The sequence below is a fragment of the Bemisia tabaci genome, chromosome 10, assembly GCF_918797505.1.
Source record: "Bemisia tabaci chromosome 10, PGI_BMITA_v3".
Classification (NCBI taxonomy): Eukaryota; Metazoa; Arthropoda; class Insecta; order Hemiptera; family Aleyrodidae; genus Bemisia; species Bemisia tabaci.
Window position 1 is genome coordinate 4,710,701 of NC_092802.1, and position 21,143 is coordinate 4,731,843.

At 40.7% G+C, this 21,143-nt stretch overlaps 1 protein-coding gene across 2 annotated transcripts in view; it reads right to left on the reverse strand.

The window, feature by feature from the left end:
- Positions 1-21,143, reverse strand: part of LOC109035877 (organic cation transporter protein) — a 58,008-nt gene that overhangs the window by 18,091 nt on the left and 18,774 nt on the right. For both annotated transcript variants that reach the window (XM_072305563.1, XM_072305562.1), the window contains 4 exons: positions 16,690-16,844; positions 8,282-8,450; positions 5,408-5,582; positions 486-649 (listed from right to left, as the gene is read on the reverse strand). In XM_072305563.1, the coding sequence (XP_072161664.1) occupies positions 486-649; positions 5,408-5,582; positions 8,282-8,450; positions 16,690-16,844 (663 nt within the window). The remainder of the gene's footprint in view (positions 1-485; positions 650-5,407; positions 5,583-8,281; positions 8,451-16,689; positions 16,845-21,143) is intronic.

Consider the following 21,143-nt stretch of genomic DNA (forward strand, 5'->3'; position numbering starts at 1 on the left):
AATTTCAACTAAAGTTCCTTAAAATTTCAAGGAAAAATATTCGTTAATTTCATTAATACATATAGTACTAATTTAATCGGAGGAAATTTGGCAACTCTCCAATTTTATCAATAAAATGTAAATTTTCCCATAAAATATTACATTATATCTAGCACTTGACTACATTCTAGATACCGCAAAATTTAAAGTGCTACTACCTTTTGGACATTGTGCAAAAGTGCAATGTTCGCTAAACTTGAACTAGTTCAGGCGGCGTTTTTCCTTAGCACGGCAGTGTAGGCGGTAGGACTGGACCTTAAAGCAATGGCTCAGCACTAATGCCTGTTGTAATCGTCGCTATACCACTTCAAGTGTTAAGACACAGCGCTAGGTTGCTTTTTTCCGTGCCTAAAACTGACCCCTTGTCTTAACATATTGGGGGTTAGTAGTATTAACCGCTATGCAGAAATCCTCATGTGTTACCTCATTCCGAAAAAATTCCGTACCAGCAGAAGGAACAGTTGAGCACTCTGATCATCAAAGTCCTAGAATGGAGGATTTTCCTAAATGCAGGTTCGGAGATACATGAGCCGGTACTCACTACATCATCAGATCTGGAAATTGGTTCATTTCCCAATCCTTTTTTGACTGGTCCTTCACTGGAGAGTTCCTGTCAACAACAATTTATCGTCAATATATAAATGTAGTAGTGCAATGTAGTATTCGTTGGTCGAGATAATCACCAATTTGAATCTAAAAAAGACTCTAAAAAATACTTAAGCGCCAGAAATCGTAATACGAGAAATATAGCATGAAACCTATTAATTGACGTGTTTCAAATTTCAGAGCTCTGAAATATTAAAGTGATTAATTGATTATTCACATTATTATAAAATCTACGACAAAAAATGGTTGATTATTACACTGCCCTGCTAAGGAAAAGCGCCAAATGAACCTTCAGGTGTTGTCAAATTTCCCCTCGATAAAACACGAATTTCTTGGTAAACCTTTGAGTATTTTTCTTCCAATTTTTCAGATAGTTTTGCCCGCATTTCCACCGAAAAGTCCTGAAAATTTCAAGGGAAAATATTCGTAAGTTTCCTCGGAAATGAACATATTATCGAAGAAAATTTGGCAACTCTCGAATGTTCATATGACGTTCTTCCCTAGCACGGCCGTACAGTTTCTATCGTTTTTCTCGAGTTTCCATTTTCGGCGCTTGAGTCTTTTTAAGAATGACCGATTCCATAGGTAGTCTGTCATTCGAGTGCTACCACTGACCAGTCCCGTGCACCTCTGAAGAAATGAGGAAAGCGGAAGTGCCTTCAATTTTGAACATGCAACACGCATATCAGTGGAACACGAATAGTTGCATCATGCCGCTACAGTCAACCACAGACTAGTCCCGAGCTTCTCTGAAGAAGTGAGAAAAGCGAAAGTGCCTTCAATTTTGAACATGCAACACGCACATCCGTGGAATACGAATAGTTGCATCATGGTGCTACAGTCAACCACAGGCAAGTCCCGTGCATCTCTGAAGAAGTGGGAAAAGCGAAAGTGCCTTCAATTTTGAACATGCAACACGCACATCCGTGGAACACAAATAGTTGCATCATGGCGCCGCAGTCAACTCCCAATCAGTCTAGTTTTCGTAAAAAGGAAACGCTTCACATTTTTGAATATCGACGGTGAAACTACCAGATCACGTATCTCGTTTGTAGTGTTTAAAAATCTCCGCTCCTATTTTACTTTTTTGAAAGAGAACAAACCAACATTATTCCTTGAAGTTTTCATAGATTTTTCCTTACACAAAGAGGAGAGGTCAAGGAAGTTTATCAAGAATTTATTGACGTTCAGTACTTTTCCATTCAAAAAATAAAGTATGACAGGAAGTCTGCAACTTCGCAAACCGAGTTACGTGATCTATGGTAGCTTCACCGTCGATACGCAATATGCACATCCATCATACTGAAAATTTAGGCAATTTTTTAAAAACACTGGAAAAAAAACACATTGGATCTGGAGTCCAGACTCTTGAAAACATTGACAAGAAAGAACACTCTTGATTCAATCGGATTTTTGCTTGAATCAGAACGAAATCCGCTTAAATTAATCCGGCTTGGTTCTTGATTTAAGCTAGATTCTGATTGAATCAAGAGTACTTTTTCTTGTCGATATTTTTAAGAGTCTGGACTCTAGATCCAATGTGTTTTTTTTCCAGTGAAAATCATAAATTTGAGACAAATAGCAAAAAAATAAGTTATCCTTTAAATTGTTTTGATATTTTTGAGTATCGTTCAAAATCCCGCGAGTAATTCGTCAAAGGTCGCGGTCGGTCGGGTACTCTCGTCGATCGATTGGCCCGTTGACGTAATGGGTCACTCGTGCTGGTCACAAGATCGTGTTTTGATACTCGATTCTCGTAGATCAACAAAAAATAATGAGATCCGTCGTACAGCGACTTTCTACGTTGAATATTGGCCGAGATATCGCGCTTTGAAAAATTCGGTTTATGACGTCATCCACCGCGGTTGTGATACCCTTGGTTTCTTCCACCTTCATTTCATCAATCAGTAAGACACACATTAGCAGCGTGAAACTCGGATGAAAGCTAGGTGGAAGAAACCAAGGGATGGGCTACCGCGGTTGATGACGTCAGAAACCGAATTTTTCAAAGCGCAATATTTCGGTTAATATTGAACGTAGAAAGTTGCTGTGGGACGGATCTTAATATTTTTAGCTCATCGACAAGCATCAAAACTCGACTCTGAGACTAGCGCAACTGACCCATTTTCAGACTTTTGACAGGCCAGTCAGCGGGCGGATCATTGAAATTGATAGACAAAACAATAGATAAAGGAGGCATAGAGAATATGGAGCGATCCTATTGGTTGAAACGGGTGGTTATGATAAACTAAAAGGAAAAATATGGACTAACTGTAGGATCTCTTGTCGGTTGCCGTTAGTCAGTCTATTTACCTCCTCTGTCCATTGCAACCATCCATTTCAAACAATGGGATCGCTCCATACTTCTTATGTCTTCTTTGTCTATAGCTTTGTCTATAGCTGTTCGGGGATTCCTTGTTTTGTTATGAGAACACGACGGCAGCAGCGACGGTAGATGGCGCGAGGATCACACTTTTGTGTCATGCCTCGAATCATATCCATGACGGCGTTTTAATGCCGTCTTGGATTTTGCGGCACGTTAAGTCGGGTTCACTGCCGAGTGTGATCTGCTGATGAGGTCTAAAAAGGCCCAAACCGGTGTAGATCTCTCGGCGTGACTCCAACTTAATATTCCAATGCAAACTGCCTGAGCTGAACACTCTCCCCCCTCAGTTTCGTACTGGTACGCATTAGAGTTTAAAAAATTTAATTTTTACTCTAATTTTAATTTTTGGAATTTCTTGGCATTGTTTTCCCCGCGAAATGGCGTGGACCCAGTACCATTTCTCCACCTTTGTCTAAAGCTTTGTCTATCAATTTCAATAATCATCCCGCTGTGCGGAGGATTGGCGAGAACTTAGGCCGGTTCCCGGTCTGGGCGACGGGGCTGACCTGCCCAACAGTGGCGTGGCGTGAATTACGATATATCGATTGTTATGCCATTTAAACCTATGGTAAAGAATCGATTATTAAGGTGTTCGCTGCGAACACCCTGTTTATCGATCCTTTCCCATAGGTTTAAATGGCATAACAATCGATATATCGCAGAGCACGCCACGCTACTGCTGTCCAACGTCCACAGACCGGACACAAAAGTTGTCTAGTCTTCGAACTGTGGGAAAATTTCGCCAACGGGGTGTAACATTGAAGTACTTTTTAGATCGAAAGACTGTCGGGAAACCTCATCACGTATGGGAAGCCTCCCTTGTTGCGGCCTCAACTTTGAGTGCTTTTTTTGAGCATGGGAACATGGAAACGTGACTGGGGAAACGCGTGACAGCACCGTGTTTCGCGTGGGGAAATGCTATTGAAAACACATTCGTATAGTTAGCGAGGAGTACTGCGAAATCTATTCGTTTCAGTCACATCTCGATGAAAAAATTATAGGAATGGTGGATATTTGCGTGAAGCCGCTTTCTTACTAGCGGCATTAATATGAGAGATACTAGGGGGCTACGCCCCCTGGCAAGGGGCCAAACCGGCCCAAAAAAAGAGGCCCTTTTCTGTAAAAAAAATTCTGTAAACTCACTCACTTTTATAACGTGATTTTAAAAAAAAACCTGGGTCGTTTTTCCAAAATCTGATTACAGCGGGCTCATCTAGGGCCTATTACCTGTCGATTTGCGCAAAAATCATGGAAATCGGCCCGGTAGAACGCTCAAACGAACTATGACAAAAAGTATAAATTTACATTGTTTAAATGGGAGAATTCGCAACTTTACCACGTAATACAAAAAAAACCTGAGCCATATTTTGAAAATCTGAAAAGAGTTGGCTTATCTAGAGACAATTGCCCGTCGATAGCCGCAAAAATCATGAAAATCGGCCCGGTAGAACGCTGGAACTAAGCGTTACCAGTTTCGCAAAATTAGGAGGTCTTGGAGCTTATAGTATAGATATAGATAGTTTATTTGCGTCATGAGTTCGTCGCAAGAATGGTTTTGAAAAGCGTACTCAATATGGGGTTAAGTGCACTTACGTGCTAAAAAAAAGACTATTGCTGCGATGAATTTTAAAGCACTGTCACCGTCAGCGTTGTAAAAAATGTCAATTTATCAAACTCCTCGAAAAAAAAGGAAGAATTGACAACGCTGCCGTGCTGAGGCGGAGCGTCGAATGAGCTTTCGTGCAGACGTTGCCACATCTATTTCAATGAAAAACAAGTTTACGGGGAAAGTGCGGTGTATATTTTTCTTCAAATTTTTCAGAAAAGTGCGTTTGGCATTTGATCTAAAATATACCGAATATATACCAATATACCGAATAAATGCCTCAAGGCGATACCGGTGACAATATCTTAACCTTAACTATAATTATAATTTTATATTATTAATAATCTTATGTATATTACTCTCTTTTTTAACTTTGATATAATTTCTCTTCCTGTTTTTTGCTCTTTCTTTCTATTAGATTGTACCACTTAGGTCTTCGTGCCAATATCTGTCAATATTTGTTTCAACTTGTATGCTTTTTAATACAATATTATGTCCAAAAAAAAAAAAAAAAAAAAAAAAAAAAAAAAAAAAATTGATCTAAAATATCCGAGAATTTTAAGGAAAAATACACACGAATTTCTTCAAAGCTACATGTTTTACCCGGCAAAATTTGGCAACGCTTGAATGTTCATACGGCGTTCTTCCTTAACGCGGCAGAACACTTGATTAAAATCGACGAGGCCAGATTCAGTTGATTTTCGTAACTTAGAGGGAAACGGATTTCGTACGGGATGACGCTGGATAAAATTTTTGGATAAATTACTCACTATTAAGCTGATTTCAGGAACATTTTGACTCTCCAATTGTATTAGATTATTCAATTTTTCTCTTAAGTTCAACGACAATTTTTTGCGATTAATATCTTCTATGCTCCGGATAACAGTCAGAACTTCTCTGTAGCGTCTTTTCATCGCTAGCCATCGAATAGATTCAGGAATGACCCTGAAAAACATAATGAGGGGACGAATTATAATCATACAAATATTCATATGAAACAGGGGCGGACTGGCCATGGGGGCGGGGAGGCGATCGCCTCCTAACAATTTGCCGCGGAGGTCCTGAAGGGGCCCCCGCGGTGATTTTTCTCGAGTCATCGTTTTTCCCCGTAATGTTGCAATTTTCCAATATTTTTTAGTCACTACAAGGCCCCAAAATCTTTGAAAATTTGCCTCTAAGAAACATAGAAGGTCGCCGAAAGCCCATAATACAGAATATAAGGGGGAAATCTAGTGGGCTCCTGGGGCCCCGGAAGTGATAGGGGCCCCTGGAGAATCCTGAGAATAGATTATTTTGAAGTCCAAATACTCTTGAATTTGACTCCAAAAATGCTTAAAATTGCGTTTTTAAAGAGTAAAATTTTCAAATTTCTCCGGGGGAGGCCCCCAAACCCACCAGAGAGGGGCCCCCGAACGACAGGAGGGCCCCCAAATCTAGGCCACCTCCTGACTTTTCGATTGCCAGTCCGCCAATGTATGAATATTATACTTTTACCGGATTGACACGAATAAGAAGCTCAAAAAATTCGGCAAGCTGAAACCAAATTCTTGAATGGTTATGACGATGCTCGAAATAACAGTGTAATGCTACACTAAAGTATGAAAAAAATGGCGACCACTAAATGGATATTTTCATTCATTTATGTATCCGTATAATTTAGTTTGCTTTAATTTGTACATAGAACCATATTTGGACTACATTTTGCAATTTGGAACTATAAATTATGGCCCGGTTTGAAAACAACGCATGCGCCACTAGTTTCCATATGCACAGAAGTGTTTTTCCAGAAGAGCCAGAATTTATGGTTCCAAATTGCAAAATGCTGTCCATTTGACACCTGCTTTTAAGGCACGTGACTTTGACATGGTTCCTGACTCCTCGAGCAAAAGTATGTCTTTAGACCAATCGGAAGTTAGCGTGATAGTGATTTTAATCATAAAGAGCGACGCCAAAAACGACCGTTTTTTGGCACAATTTGGGCCAGAAGGGATTTTTCTGAAACCGGGCCCAAACGATACCTTATGATACCCTAAAACTCTGGCTAAAATTTTAGCTTGAGTATACGCACGGTTTTTGAGAAATCAGGGGGCAAAGTTGCCAAATCGCCATCATTCTGGACAGCATTTCTACAGCAAAAAGACGGGAAAAATGTACGAAAAAGTTACACCTTTGATGGATTTCGGCTGTAAATGTTCTTATTGGGCCCCCAAGCATTTAACTGTGTTCAGTTTCAAAAATGTTGATCGCACAGTGGTCCAAGTGGGAAGAAATCGTCGACAAATCAGGATTCTTTGTCAAATTTTTAAAAATGGAAATAAAATTGTCGGTCTGCTGCAGTTTTCATGGCTAACAATGTTCTTATCGGTCCTCAATGCATGAAATTGTGTTCAGCTTCACAAATTTACATCGCACAGTGGTCAAAAATGAAGGAATTAGTGGACAATTAAATCCTTGAAACTTTTTAAAAATGAAGTGAAACTGTTGGTCCCCAGTAGAGTTTAGATCCCAGGAAAAATTCTTTAAATTATTTTTTGGACTGTTTAAATAATTTTTTAATTTTTTCTCTCCATTTTTTCTTCTTTTTTTTAAATTTCTGAAAGTTTACATATTTTATTGAGATAATGCTACAAAGTCTATTCTATAATAACGTTCTATAGACAATACGGCCTGACATGCAGTAATAATTAAGAAAATTAAATACATGAATTTTTCCGGGATCTAAACTCTACTGGGGACCAACAGTTTCACTTCATTTTTAAAAAGTTTCACAGAGGATCTTAATTTGTCCACTAATTCCCTCATTTTTGACCACTGTGCGATGTAAATTTGTGAAGCTGAACACAATTTCATGCATTGAGGACCGATAAGAACATTGTTAGCCATGAAAACTGCAGCAGACCGACAATTTTATTTCCATTTTTAAAAATTTGACAAAGAATCCTGATTTGTCGACGATTTCTCCCACTTTGGACCACTGTGCGATCAAAATTTTTGAAACTGAACACAGTTAAATGCTTGGGGGCCCAATAAGAACATTTACAGCCGAAATCCATCAAAGGTGTAACTTTTTCGTACATTTTTCCCGTCTTTTTGCTGTAGAAATGCTGTCCAGAATGATGGCGATTTGGCAACTTTGCCCCCTCATTTCTCAAAAACCGTGCGTATACTCAAGCTAAAATTTTAACCAGAGTTTTAGGGTATCATAAGGTATCGTTTGGGCCCGGTTTCAGAAAAATCCCTTCTGGCCCAAATTGTGCCAAAAAACGGTCGTTTTTGGCGTCGCTCTTTATCTCGCTGAGCGAAGAAACGTGGCGTCATAATAATGTGTTCTCTTATTAGAAATTCCTCTGTCAACGGGAGGGCAACCCCTTTTTCAAGTGACCAATAAAATATGCTCTTTATAATATTAATTATCGCATCAAAGTGTTCGATGCATACATTATTCATCGCAGAACTTTGAAAAAATGCATTTTTTAAATTGCTGCTCCTCAGAAAAAGATTCCCGCCGGGTGCATAAAGTTTATTTTAAACATCTGTAATTTTTAATTTCATATAAAAACATGATCAAACAAATAAAAGAATGTAGGTCAAAACGATCGAGCATTTTTCCGTCTGTTCACATGCTCAAAAAATATGAAACTTACCAGAAATATGAGACGATGAACAAACCAGGCACATAGATCGCTAACAGAAATGACCGCCAGTCTTGTAGCCACCACATAACCAAGCCAATTGCCACCTCTCCGATCGGGAAGAAACAACACAAGATGGTTGAAAAAAGGGTACGTTTACTGGCTCCTACTAATTCTAAACCTGGAAAGGATGAACATTTTTCTCATGAAAATGGGTACCCTACAGTGCTCGAAACGGATGTGTTCTATCCGCTTAATTGGGCGTATTTCTGTCAAACGGAACTATGTGTATTAAGACATGAGCTCTGAGACCCATAAGAACATGAGCATAACAGGGCTCACGTCATAATGCACATAGTTCTGTTTGGCAGAAATACGTCCAATTCACATTCTGCCGTGCTAAGGAAGAACGCCGTATGTGTTTCGGCTGGCGGTGCCGAAAATAAGCGCGACGCGACGACGATTCTTTCACTACACAACCTTAGTTGGTTGTTAGGTGGTTCATCCCCAGAGAAGTCTCCGATAGGGCATTCCTAGGGACAAGTCCACTAGAAGAATTGTCAAGCAGAAGCAAGAGAAAGAGTGAAGAGAGAAAATGCATATAAATCGGAGGATAGGAAGAAACTGGAAATGATAGGTTGCCAGAGAATGTAGAAGGAGTATAGGATGGCGGGAGAGACGAGGTAGAGAGGTGAAAGAGAGAGACGATGCTGAGCGAATGTAGGAGACTGAGAAAAGGTAAAAAAGAGAGGAAGAGAGAGAGAGAGAGAGAGAGCACGAATGAACACTTCACTTTAATGATCTCCTGAGCGAATTCGCCCTATAGTAAAAGTCCTACGGAAATCCGCTGGACGAAGAAAGAAACACTATACTTCCTGTTATTTACCTTTTGCGAATGAAAAATCCTTGGTTGAATACCGTAGCAAGATGCGAGACTGGATGCGAGAATTCTTGACTTGAGGTGATGAGTCCTTGGCATGAGGCGATAAGTCCTGGTATGATAGCGGAACCACCCGAGCCCAGGGGCGCGCAACCTTAGCACTATCCCCGGGGGAACGGGACTGAAGATACGAAAAGGATATAAAAAACCACGTAATGCGTATGGATTTTTTGGGTTGCACTTAGCATTTGAGATGACCTACCGATTTAAGTCATGCAACCGCAAGATTCTTAATGAAATAATTAAAAATAAATTATTTAATTGATGCAATCGGTGAAGATGCGCGAAGCGCGATCTCGCGGTGGCGCTCTGAACTGAGCACCGTCCCGTGCCGCGGCAGACTCGGTGCCGGCGGAGGCGGCGGCGGGCGGTGGCCGCGACATCCCCCCCCACGTTGAAGCTTTGGGGTTCAAAGGATGAAACACTGAAACAGGTATGCAAGATGTACGTATTTTTTTTTTTTTTTTTTTTAAAAAACAGAGAGGGAAAGAAACGATGTTTAGAAGTAAGAGTAAAGAGAGAGAGAGAAAGTATAAAATTTTGTTCGAGCGAGAGGGTTGTTCTAGAACTGACGCCTGAACACACATGCAACACTGCAGAGCACTAGTAGATGAGATTTTGAGTGCGACAGCAGGACTGCGAGTCTGATGTGCCATTGAGTGCAAACTGGTGACAAGGACGACGGCTGCGATTTTTGTCGGAGTGTCTCATTAAGTGGCTTTGAGTACATGAGGTCACTTATGATGTTCGTTTGCGTAAGTTTGCGAAGACCATAAAGGATCCTCATACCTATTTAGGTAGGTTATGCAATTTGACGTTGGTAGACAGTAGGACACCGCATAACTGGAGTTGTAAATTCCTGTTGTGTGTTGTCCAAGATGCGGTAAGGCATTTTTCCAAATGGGAGCTTTGCCGATGGTGATGAAAAGAATCCACTGTTTTGAATTTAATTTTATACAATGTAAGTAAGAATCTGAATTATTTAGAGAAATTGCCCTTTTCAATGTATGGCAGTCGTTGAAGATGTGCGAAACACGTAATCTGAATAGGCACAGCAAAGGTGCTGCATGAAATTCTAACTGAGGAAGAGAATTAGTCAGAGGTATGCGAGATTGTGTGCTGAGTAGAGCTTTCTGAGGCGACTTAGTTGGGTTTTGTGCGAAAGTGTAGGCGGAGTAAATATGCGCTTTGCCACTGGCGTGCGCGAGCATCGCTTCACTTGTAGAAGTGATGTGTAAGAGGCGACAAACTGAGCAGTTTGAGACTTGCGATAGTTTGTCTTGAAATTGTCTCCTTTGTGGAGAAGTGCATTGTGGTGCATTCATTTTCCAGTCATGACTAGGACATGAGGTTGCAACCTCTGAGTATCGAGACGTTTTTTGGAGTAGGTTTACGGTAGACAGAATTATTAATGATAAGAGAACAACTAGAATACAGAGTTGAACAAGAGTTGAACGGATGCAGCCTTTGATGACTTTAAACTCGAAATTACTTTGATGTGAAGACATCACATCCGTGGCGGTGGTCCGGCAGGTACCAAAAACTTTGAAGGAACCATTATTAGGTAAGATCATGTTCGCACTAAGTTCAGCAGTTGTTAGTACTTCCGATCTTACGCTGGTCTCCGTAGTTTGTAACAGCGAAGGTACTCTGGTTTCCGCATTAGGTAGCAATTCCGAGCCTCCACAGGTTTCCGGGTTTGAGAGCATTTCCGGTCTTTGTGTGGTTTCCGTGTTCAACAGTATTTTTGAAAAATTTGAGTTTTCTTTTGATAGATCAAAACTGTTAGATGTAGAAACTATGGTGGATCCATTGTTTTCATGGTAGTTGGTAAATTTGTTGGCTGTGAGGTTGCTTGATTTTTGTTCCAAAAGTTTTGAACTTTGACTTCCGCTATTTCCGGTTCCGTGCCATAAATTTCATCAGCAGCCCTTGGGGTCACCTGGAAAGCAGGTTTGTCATGCATGATGGGACTTGAGAACGTTGCGCGAAAGTCAGGAACAACAGATGCAAGATGCAATTCTGAGTTTTTGAGTAACTCTGTTTTTAGAGTGATGAAACTTGAAGCAGCGGTTGCTCTAGAGGAGCTGACGTGTTGAATTTGACTTTGAAACGGAAGTGCAACTGAAAATTGCCCGTTTTCTAGGTAGTGCGGTTTGAGAAAATGTTCTTCGCCGTATTTATTCGTGGCGCTAAGAAATGTAGGCTTAGGTGCGTCTTCAACGTTGAGCCATTTCTGCATTATTTGCTCCATCGGCTCTAAGATGGTAAGACAGCTGGTTACCACGGGTGGTTGTTCGATTTCTGTGGGCACGCTTCCCATGATAATGTATCCCAACGTGGATTTGATGGCTGGCGGCAAATTTTGGTAGCGAATGGTGTGAGAGTCTTCGAAAAGATGCGTCCAAACCGAAGCACCGAGGAGTAAGTCTACCTTTCCAGGCTTATGGAAAGTAGGATCAGCCAGCTGTAATTGCATTAGTTTTTCCATGCGCGGCGTGCGAGAAATTTCCGTACACGGAAGATTTGAGGATAATATGTTGGTAACAAGCGCTTTGATGGCATACCGCTTTGCTGGATTCAGCGCGGAGAAAAAACATAACTCTGTCTGAAATTTTGGGCGGACAGCTCCGGGCCCTATCCCTTGTAGAGTCTGAGTACTGTGTTCCTGAGGAAGATTTAATTTTTGGGCGCAGTTTGGTGTCACCATATTGGTCATACTTCCATTGTCCAAAAGTGCTCTTAAAGTGTGGACTTTACCATTTTTGTCCTTGACTTTAACTAGCGCCGTGGCGAGTAAGACAGTTTGCGGCGCACTGGTTGTCAGGGCGGAGGAACATATTACAGTTTCAACTGTATTCTCGTTCTGTTGGTTAGGATTTGACTTCGTTTTTGAATTTTGATCTTGATGCAGTAATGTGTGATGCTTTTGGCCACAATTGTTCTCGCGGCATCTGTTTTCTGAGCCACAATCTTGGTGCGAGTGATGATTTACCGTCAAACAATTTGAACAAACTTTATTTGGTCGGATGTGCTTCCAGCGTTCGCAAACTGGCATGTCCTTAAACTCAGGGCATCTGTACAAAGGATTATGTGGTTCCTGGTCACATATGACACATTTAGAATTTGATTGAGATGAAGTATTGTCTCTACTTTGACGTTGCGCTGCGAGCATGTTTTTAGACTGGTTACTGTAGTAATTAGACCTTTTGGCAGAATTACCAGAATTATTGTAATTTGTCGACTTTTCTTGAGGCGTCCTTTCAAGAATCCGTGCTTGTTCTTGGACAAAGCTGACTAAAGCTTTAAAAGATGGAAAGCTTTCACCTCGCACTGTATCCTCGAATTGCAGTCGAGTTTTCGAATCAAGCTTCGTAAGTGCGATATGAAAAAATAAGAAATCTTCTAGATCTGGAATTTTCATTTGTTTCAATGCGTTAATCGCTTCTATGAAGGATTCCAAAAAGAGAGACAAATTCTTTTCGGTATCTTGCGTAATCGTCTTGAAGTTCAAAATTTTCTCGAAGAGAGTCGATCCGAGAGCTCTCTTGTCCTCGAATTTGGTTTCGAGAGCCTCATACAACGCCTCGTAATTTTCCTCAATGGGCAGAATCCCGGAACAAATGGTTTTAGCAGAACCTTCTAAGTGCGTGACTAGGTAGTTGATTTTTTCTAATTTCGAAAGAGAATCGTTCGTGTGAACCAATTGATTGAATAATTGATAGAACACAGGCCAATTTTCTCTTTTTCCATCGAATTTTGGAATCTCCAATCTTTTAAGTTTGATTCGGGATTCCGATGAATTTTGTTTTTCGCTTTTTGCAGTTGACGCGGGCGATTTTTCTTTCAGACTAGCCAGCGCGCTAGATATGAGGTTGACCTTATCGTAGAATTCTTGGAGAAGCTCAAAGTTTGGTTCGTAGTCCTCATCGATTTCAAACGAAAGTTCCTGTACCTTTTCAAAGGTTGTCAGAAACTCCTGCTTTATCGTTTCAAGTGAACAGACTTTCAGCAGGAAAGTCTTTTTTGCTTCTTGCTCCTCGATTTTAGTGGCCAGTTCAGCGATGTTGTTAATTTCAGAAAAAAGAAATTCAACTTTTGCTGTGGAGTATCGTAGCACCCTAGCCTGAGCCTGATTTTGCATCCTTTTCTTTGGCATTTTGAATGCTTAGATGCTTAAGAAACGCAGAGCAGAATTGTGGAACTTATATCCACGCTCGGAGGACTAATGCTTCGGACTCCGAGTGAAGAATTGTGGAACTTATATCCGGCTCGGAGGACCAATGTTTCGGCTGGCGGTGCCGAAAATAAGCGCGACGCGACGACGATTCTTTCACTACACAACCTTAGTTGGTTGTTAGGTGGTTCATCCCCAGAGAAGTCTCCGATAGGGCATTCCTAGGGACAAGTCCACTAGAAGAATTGTCAAGCAGAAGCAAGAGAAAGAGTGAAGAGAGAAAATGCATATAAATCGGAGGATAGGAAGAAACTGGAAATGATAGGTTGCCAGAGAATGTAGAAGGAGTATAGGATGGCGGGAGAGACGAGGTAGAGAGGTGAAAGAGAGAGACGATGCTGAGCGAATGTAGGAGACTGAGAAAAGGTAAAAAAGAGAGGAAGAGAGAGAGAGAGAGAGAGAGCACGAATGAACACTTCACTTTAATGATCTCCTGAGCGAATTCGCCCTATAGTAAAAGTCCTACGGAAATCCGCTGGACGAAGAAAGAAACACTATACTTCCTGTTATTTACCTTTTGCGAATGAAAAATCCTTGGTTGAATACCGTAGCAAGATGCGAGACTGGATGCGAGAATTCTTGACTTGAGGTGATGAGTCCTTGGCATGAGGCGATAAGTCCTGGTATGATAGCGGAACCACCCGAGCCCAGGGGCGCGCAACCTTAGCACTATCCCCGGGGGAACGGGACTGAAGATACGAAAAGGATATAAAAAACCACGTAATGCGTATGGATTTTTTGGGTTGCACTTAGCATTTGAGATGACCTACCGATTTAAGTCATGCAACCGCAAGATTCTTAATGAAATAATTAAAAATAAATTATTTAATTGATGCAATCGGTGAAGATGCGCGAAGCGCGATCTCGCGGTGGCGCTCTGAACTGAGCACCGTCCCGTGCCGCGGCAGACTCGGTGCCGGCGGAGGCGGCGGCGGGCGGTGGCCGCGACAGTATGAACTTTCGAGAGTAGTCAAATTTCAACCCATAAAATGATTATTTTTGAGGAAAGATATGAATTTTTCTCCTTGAAATTTTCAGATCTCTTAGATTAAATTTCGAACAAAATCGTATGGAATTTTCGAGGAAAAATATTCCCTATTTTCCCAGTAAATTTATTTTTTATTGAAGGAGACATGGCAACGTCTGGAGGCTCATACGGCGTTATTCCTTTGCACGGCAGTATAGCACTATGATGAATATTGTGTTGAAAAATAAAATAATGAAGTGTATCTCAAAGCGTCACACGTTTACCGTCCGAACTGCCAAATTTTAAAGTTAATAGTCAGAATAAAAAGGTACCATGTTGCAGGAGACAGCAAGAGACATTGCTCTTTCATGGAACAGTTTTGAGTTCACCACTCTGTTGGGAATAGCGTCAAGGTTTATTAACTTTGCACTTTCCCAAAACATTCACTTTTTACCCTTCATACACGCAATGTATTCATCCAACCGTTGTTTCTTTGACATACCATATGCTAAAACACGGAGGGAAAATATTACATGCGACGCGCACTTGATATTTCGCACAGCTTGTTTTCTCGATTACGTGTTTTCCCAATTTTTCCGGGAGTAATTGTCATTTGGAATAGATTCTGCAAAAAGGAACTACCACTGGCTCATTTTCGTAAGAGCAAGTGTGCAAATATATTCCTGCTGTGATTTATTTAAATATATTTAAGAGCTGATTAGCAGAGCACTTAAATATTATAAAATATATTATTCTATATCTCTACTTACTAAATAAAACGAGAGGAACACGGAGTACAAGCTGTAAATAAAAGTAATTTGGACGGGACGTTTCGGGACTAATGACGGACTACTTACTAATGTTTATTAAAGATATTCCTCCTGTATATTTATTTGAATAAAAGTGATTAAATTAATTTATCAATAATTAAATATTTGGAATTTTTTATTTTATTAATACTAATCCTTTTTCTCTTGCCTATATAATAATTGGACCGAGTTCAACATAAAGGAACCAACCCACATCATGTTGAAACTGAGAAAAAGAGGTTTGAAGTTTTATTCCTCCATAAGACTCAATGTGAAAAATAAACTTTAGCCTCTCTTTATTTCACAACTTTTGTTTCGTTTTTAGACTTCCAGTTTTTGGAAAGAGAAAAGATACGGCCAGAGAAACTCAAAAAAATTTTTAACTCCATTTTCCCGACATATCCCGAAAATGTGGGTTGGTTCCTTTCTGATAAACTCGGTCCAATTATAACTATGTTTTTTGTAACTGTCCATTCTACTGATGGATTTAAGTTTTTTATAAACCACATATACCTACTTGATTAATGTTATTATTTAATTAATAATTTTTTGTTCATCTATTTTTCCCTTATGCAGATAGGTGATTTTACGGATTCCGTGTTGCATACACAAAAATATGAAGGCGCATGGGAGCTTATCGATGGTAAAAGGCAAGAACCGTGTATCTCGATTTTAGGCATTGCGGATTCTTCATCGAATTTCTTCTTTTGAAGGAAAACGAATGGACACGCAGTTTATAGGTATTTCACCACTCCCTCTTCATCCTTGAAGGACATATCTACCCTGCAAAATGTGAAGCGTTGTGATGTTCCTGTCTCAAAGAAGAAAATAAAACAATAAGAGCGAAGATTTTGAAGTGTCACAATCGAGTTACGTATTTTTGGACTTCAGCGCAATCACACGCTGAGTGTGGGAGCTGAATGTGGCTTGAATGTGGAAGTCATCGGCCCGATTGCGCGTTACGCGCAAAATTCAGCAACGATTCTCAGCAACCGTCGGACTAATGTTGAATTTGTCTGAACTATTCGAGTAGATTTGATACACATCTGGATGAAAAATAACTCGAATTGGCTAAATTTCACAAATAATTAATAACTAATAATAATAAAATAATTAATAATTAATAATTAATATTTTGGCATAATTTTTTTGGATGACAGTTGACTTCCACATTCAGGTGCTAAATTCAGCGTGTGATTGCGGCATAACATCGCACAGTGGATCGAGTAAATTAGAGGGTTGGATATGGAATTTTTGACTACAACTGCACATTTTGATGTTAATTTCGTCACATTTTAAATTTTAAAGAGTGCCTCTAGAAGAAAATTTTGCAAGGGAACCAATGAAACCCACTTAAGAACATCAAAGTTTTGTATAAACGGAGTTATGAGCGTTTAAAGTTTCCAAATTTTGTCCAACCTCTCCTATTGACTCGATCCACCATGCGTCGTGTCTCATGTTTCTTACCTATGATAAAAGCGGCTCCGTAGACGCCCGAGGAAGCTACGGCGTCTATGAACTCGAGGATAAGGAACATGGTGTAGTTCGTCGAAAAAGCTCGCAGAATACCAAACACGGCCGATAGAACAGATCCTATCACCAAGAAAAACCGTCTCCCATACCTGCGAGATGAGACGAGCGAGTTATTTTGACGTCACTGTTAACTTTATCGGCCATACTTTGTGAAATTTCGTTAAACTTTTTCTTATCGATTTTTCTAAAATTGTTGTTGATACTTCTTACACTACAGCTGTTTCGAGCGACCGCTCATCGTCAGGTGTTTAAAAAAATGAATAGGAACTAAAATTCCCTGATAAAAATTGGCAGTAGAATCTGTGTTCCAAAAAACCATACTTAGACCTACGGCCGGCTGTAAGATTTCCAATAGCTTCTATAGCCGGCTACACAATTTCTTAAAGCCTTTTATAGCCGATGGCGATTAAGCAACAGCCAGGCGATAAAGTGTATGCTAAACGTTACTAATTACGGATGCTAGGACTTAGTGAGTTTTTGGACCACTGCTCTCTTTTTTGGCCGTAGCATCTTGATTTATTCTGCGAGAATAGCTCCGTACTTTTGATGGATGCCTGCCATTCCTAATATACTAGAGCACCTTCAGTTTCGTATGCTACTGTGCAATACCTCTGGTGTGAAATAGTTGCTTCAAGCGCCGCGGCACACTGCGGCGCGGCAGGCGGGCAGCCAGCGCGGAACGCGCATTGGCGCCTACAAACCTAACAGGGATACTTCACGCGTTGCGCAATGCGTGAAGTATCCCTGTTAGGTTTGTAGGCGCTAGTGCGTCGCCGCTCCGCTTTGTGTTAGGCTCTAATATTTAATCTGGCGGAGTCAGCGTTATTCAACTCATGATTTTGAAATATTTGTACATCCTGTATGGATTATTCTCATTTTAATTGATGAAAAAAAATATGTATCAAAGGAAAATATTATGTGTGTTTTGTAAATATTAAGGAGGTTCCGTATCAAACCTAATGATTTCCAAAGCACACAAATCTCTACACAATATCTTATAGCCTTTTATAATCTATGGCAAAAAAGCAACAGCAAGGCGATAAAGTGTAAAGCCCGGCGATAGGAACTATAGTCCGGCTGTATAATTTTTTATCGCTTCGTATAGCCCGGCCGTATGATTTACTTCGCATTCTACAGCCAGCTATATGATTTTCTGTAGCCTTCTTTAGCCGGTTATAAGAATTCCTATGGTATTTTGAAACACAGCTCCTATCGCCAATTTTCACCAGGGTTATGATGTGTTTTCGCGATCGCGAGTAGTTCGGATCTCGAAAACGCATCATAATTTTAGTTTTTATACATTTTTTTAAACACCTGACGATGAGCGGTTGCTCGAAACAGCTGTAGGGTAAGAATTATCAACAACAATTTTAGAAAAATCGGTAAGAAAAAGTCTCACGAAATTTGTTATTTTGACGTATTTCTGCCAAACGGAATTATGTGCATTATGACGTGAGCCTGAACCCTGTTATGCATATATTCTTATGGGTCTCAGGGCTCATGTCTTAATGCCCATAGTTCCGTTTGGCTGGCAGAAATCGTCGGTGTAAGTCCAGAACCACGTATCTTGGTTTGCAACGTCGCAGACTTCCTGTCATACTTTTATTTTCTTAAACGGAAAACTACTCAACGGCAATTCTTTAAAACTGCCGTGATTTTCCTTCTCTGTGTGAAGAAAATTCTGTAAAAACTTTAAGGAATGATGTCCATTTGTTTTCTTCTTCTTCTTCTTCTTCTGCCTTCTGACTAGGGCCGTGACCCTGTTTGTCTAGCCTCTAAAACAGTAATATGATGCCGATGAGAGAGATCACTTAATTCTCCGGGGATGAAAGGCAGCTCTGTGCCCATCTCTTGGGCGGTCGTCCGGGTTGCCTTTGGCTATGAGGTCGTCCTACCATACAAATCTTGGCAAGCCTTTCCCCGTCCATCCTCTCAACATGTTCCGACCACATTTTCCGGCGCATCTTGGTCCATTTGGCAATATCTTGAATTTGGCACTCTTCGCGAATTGACTCGTTGGTCTGCCTATCTCGGAGCGTAAAGCCTGCTATTTTCCTCAGGACTTTCATTTCTACGGTCCGCAACTGTTGTTTAGTGCGCTTCGTGTCCGCTCGGGTCTCCGCAGCGTAAGTCAGCACAGGTCTTACAACCGTTTTATAAACTCGAACTTTGCTCTCTTTAGCCATGTACTTATTCCTCCAAACCATTTCATTTAGGCATCCGGCTACTCTAGTTGCCTTGATTGTCTGACTCCGCACCTCGGTCCCTAAATCCTTCACACTCGTTATTAAAGCGCCCAAGTACTTAAACTGCATTACTTGTTCAACTACGGTACCGTCCACGACTAGCTTACATCGTATTGGATTTTTGCTGATGACCATACTTTTTGTTTTTTTAGCCGACACTTTCATGTTGAATACCTCTGCAGCCAGGTTGAAGGAATGGAGCATTCTTTGCAGATCATCCTCGGAGCTTGCTACTAAAACAGCATCGTCTGCATAACAGATTATATTGATATTCGAATTGCCTAGCCGATAGCCTCTCTTAAATCTAACTGCATCGATTAGCTTATTCATTAACAAATTGAATAGAAAAGAGCTGAGGGAGTCCCCTTGTCTTACTCCTCTGTTTACAATGACTACATCAGAGGTTCCCTCCCTGGTGACTATCCGTGTCTTGGTGTTCGAGTTCAAGTCGGCAACTATCTCGATGAGACACCTGGGAACATTCCGCTCGTTAAGTATCCTCAAGACATCTGTTCTCCGTACGCGGTCGAATGCCTTCTCCAAATCCACAAAACATAAAAATAAAGGCTTGTTGAACTCGATGGATTTCTCTGCCAATTGTCGTACCATGAATATGGCATCGTTGGTGCCTCTGTTTTTCCTAAACCCTTGCTGTTCCTCGGCCATATGCACAATCTGCTCCAAAATATCTTTGAGAACGGATGTAAATAGCTTGGAGCACGTGTTTAGGAGCGTAATACCGCGATAATTTTCAGGTACAAATTTGTCACCTTTCTTGAAGATGGGAATTGTGAAACTATCCTTCCAGTCTTCCGGCATTTTCTTTTCTTCCAAAATTTTTTGGAACAGACGATGCATCCACACAGCTAGGACTTTTCCACCATATTTAACGAATTCATTTCCGATGCCATCTGGTCCAGGGGATTTTCTGAGCTTTAATCTGTGAATGGCTTTGGTCACCATCTCCAATGACACGGTCACATTATCTTCGTTCTGGTAATCAATCCTCTCTTGGATGTCGTCATCTGCATCTTTGTACAGTTCAGTAAAATAAGTGTGCCATTCTTCTTTCCGAATGTGATGGGCCTGCCTAAATTCACAGATTTCTTTCCGCTGATTTCGAAGAGCATTCCACATTTTCCGTTGCGCACCATAAAAGTCATGCTCCATTCCTTTGGTGTAACTTTCCCAATAGCCTTCTTTAATTTTCCTAATTCTCTGGTTCATCGAATTGCGGACCCTTTTGTACTTTTCATATTCTTCTGGAGTGGGATTAGATTTATACTGTAAAAATGCTTCCTTCTTAGACCTTGCAGCATCTCTGACTTCATCACAAAACCAGGGTGTCCGGGTATCTGTGCGATTTCTGTTTACTTTTCGCCATCCTACTGCCTCACCAGCTGCTTCCAGCACCTTCGATTTTACATGCCGCCACAGCTCATTTGCTGTCAAATCTTCATCTGGCACACTCTCCAACTTTCCATGCAGCCTGGAGCGATAGAAGCTCCTGATGCTGGGGTCGGACATCTTTTCAGCACAAAGTTTTTCGAAAATCACCGGTTGCTGTTTTCGCTGACTGAAATCGATTCTTAGTTCGCATAACACTAAGCCGTGCTGAGTACCAGCATCTGCGGATGACAAGGTGCGAACATCTAGGATCTGCTGTGGATGTACATGCCGATTACTGATGATGAAATCAATCATCGATGCTTGGCCTCTCCGATTGGTCCAGGTAATTTTCTGTTGTAACGGGTGATCAAAAAACGTGTTATTAATCCTCAATTCATTTATGGCGCAAAACTCAATGAGTTCCTCACCGCTGTCCCATTTGTTTTCCTTTAAAAATAATATAGAGGCGGAGATTTTCAAACGCCGCAAACGAGATACGTGATTGCAGACTTACGCCGTCAAAAAGCGACCATTTGAAGAGAAGTAACCGACAAAAGCCAAATCTCGAGGAACTATGAAACAAAAATGATTCCTCCGACAATTATACTCCATATTTCTGTTCAAGAAATGGAGCTCTCGAATGTGTCAGGGATTTGCAATTTAAGTACATTTTTTTCCCTGAAATTCCGCTAGAAACACGATGGTGTCACTGATTTTCTCAGGAATCATTTCCAGTGCTCTACAATAGCTCTA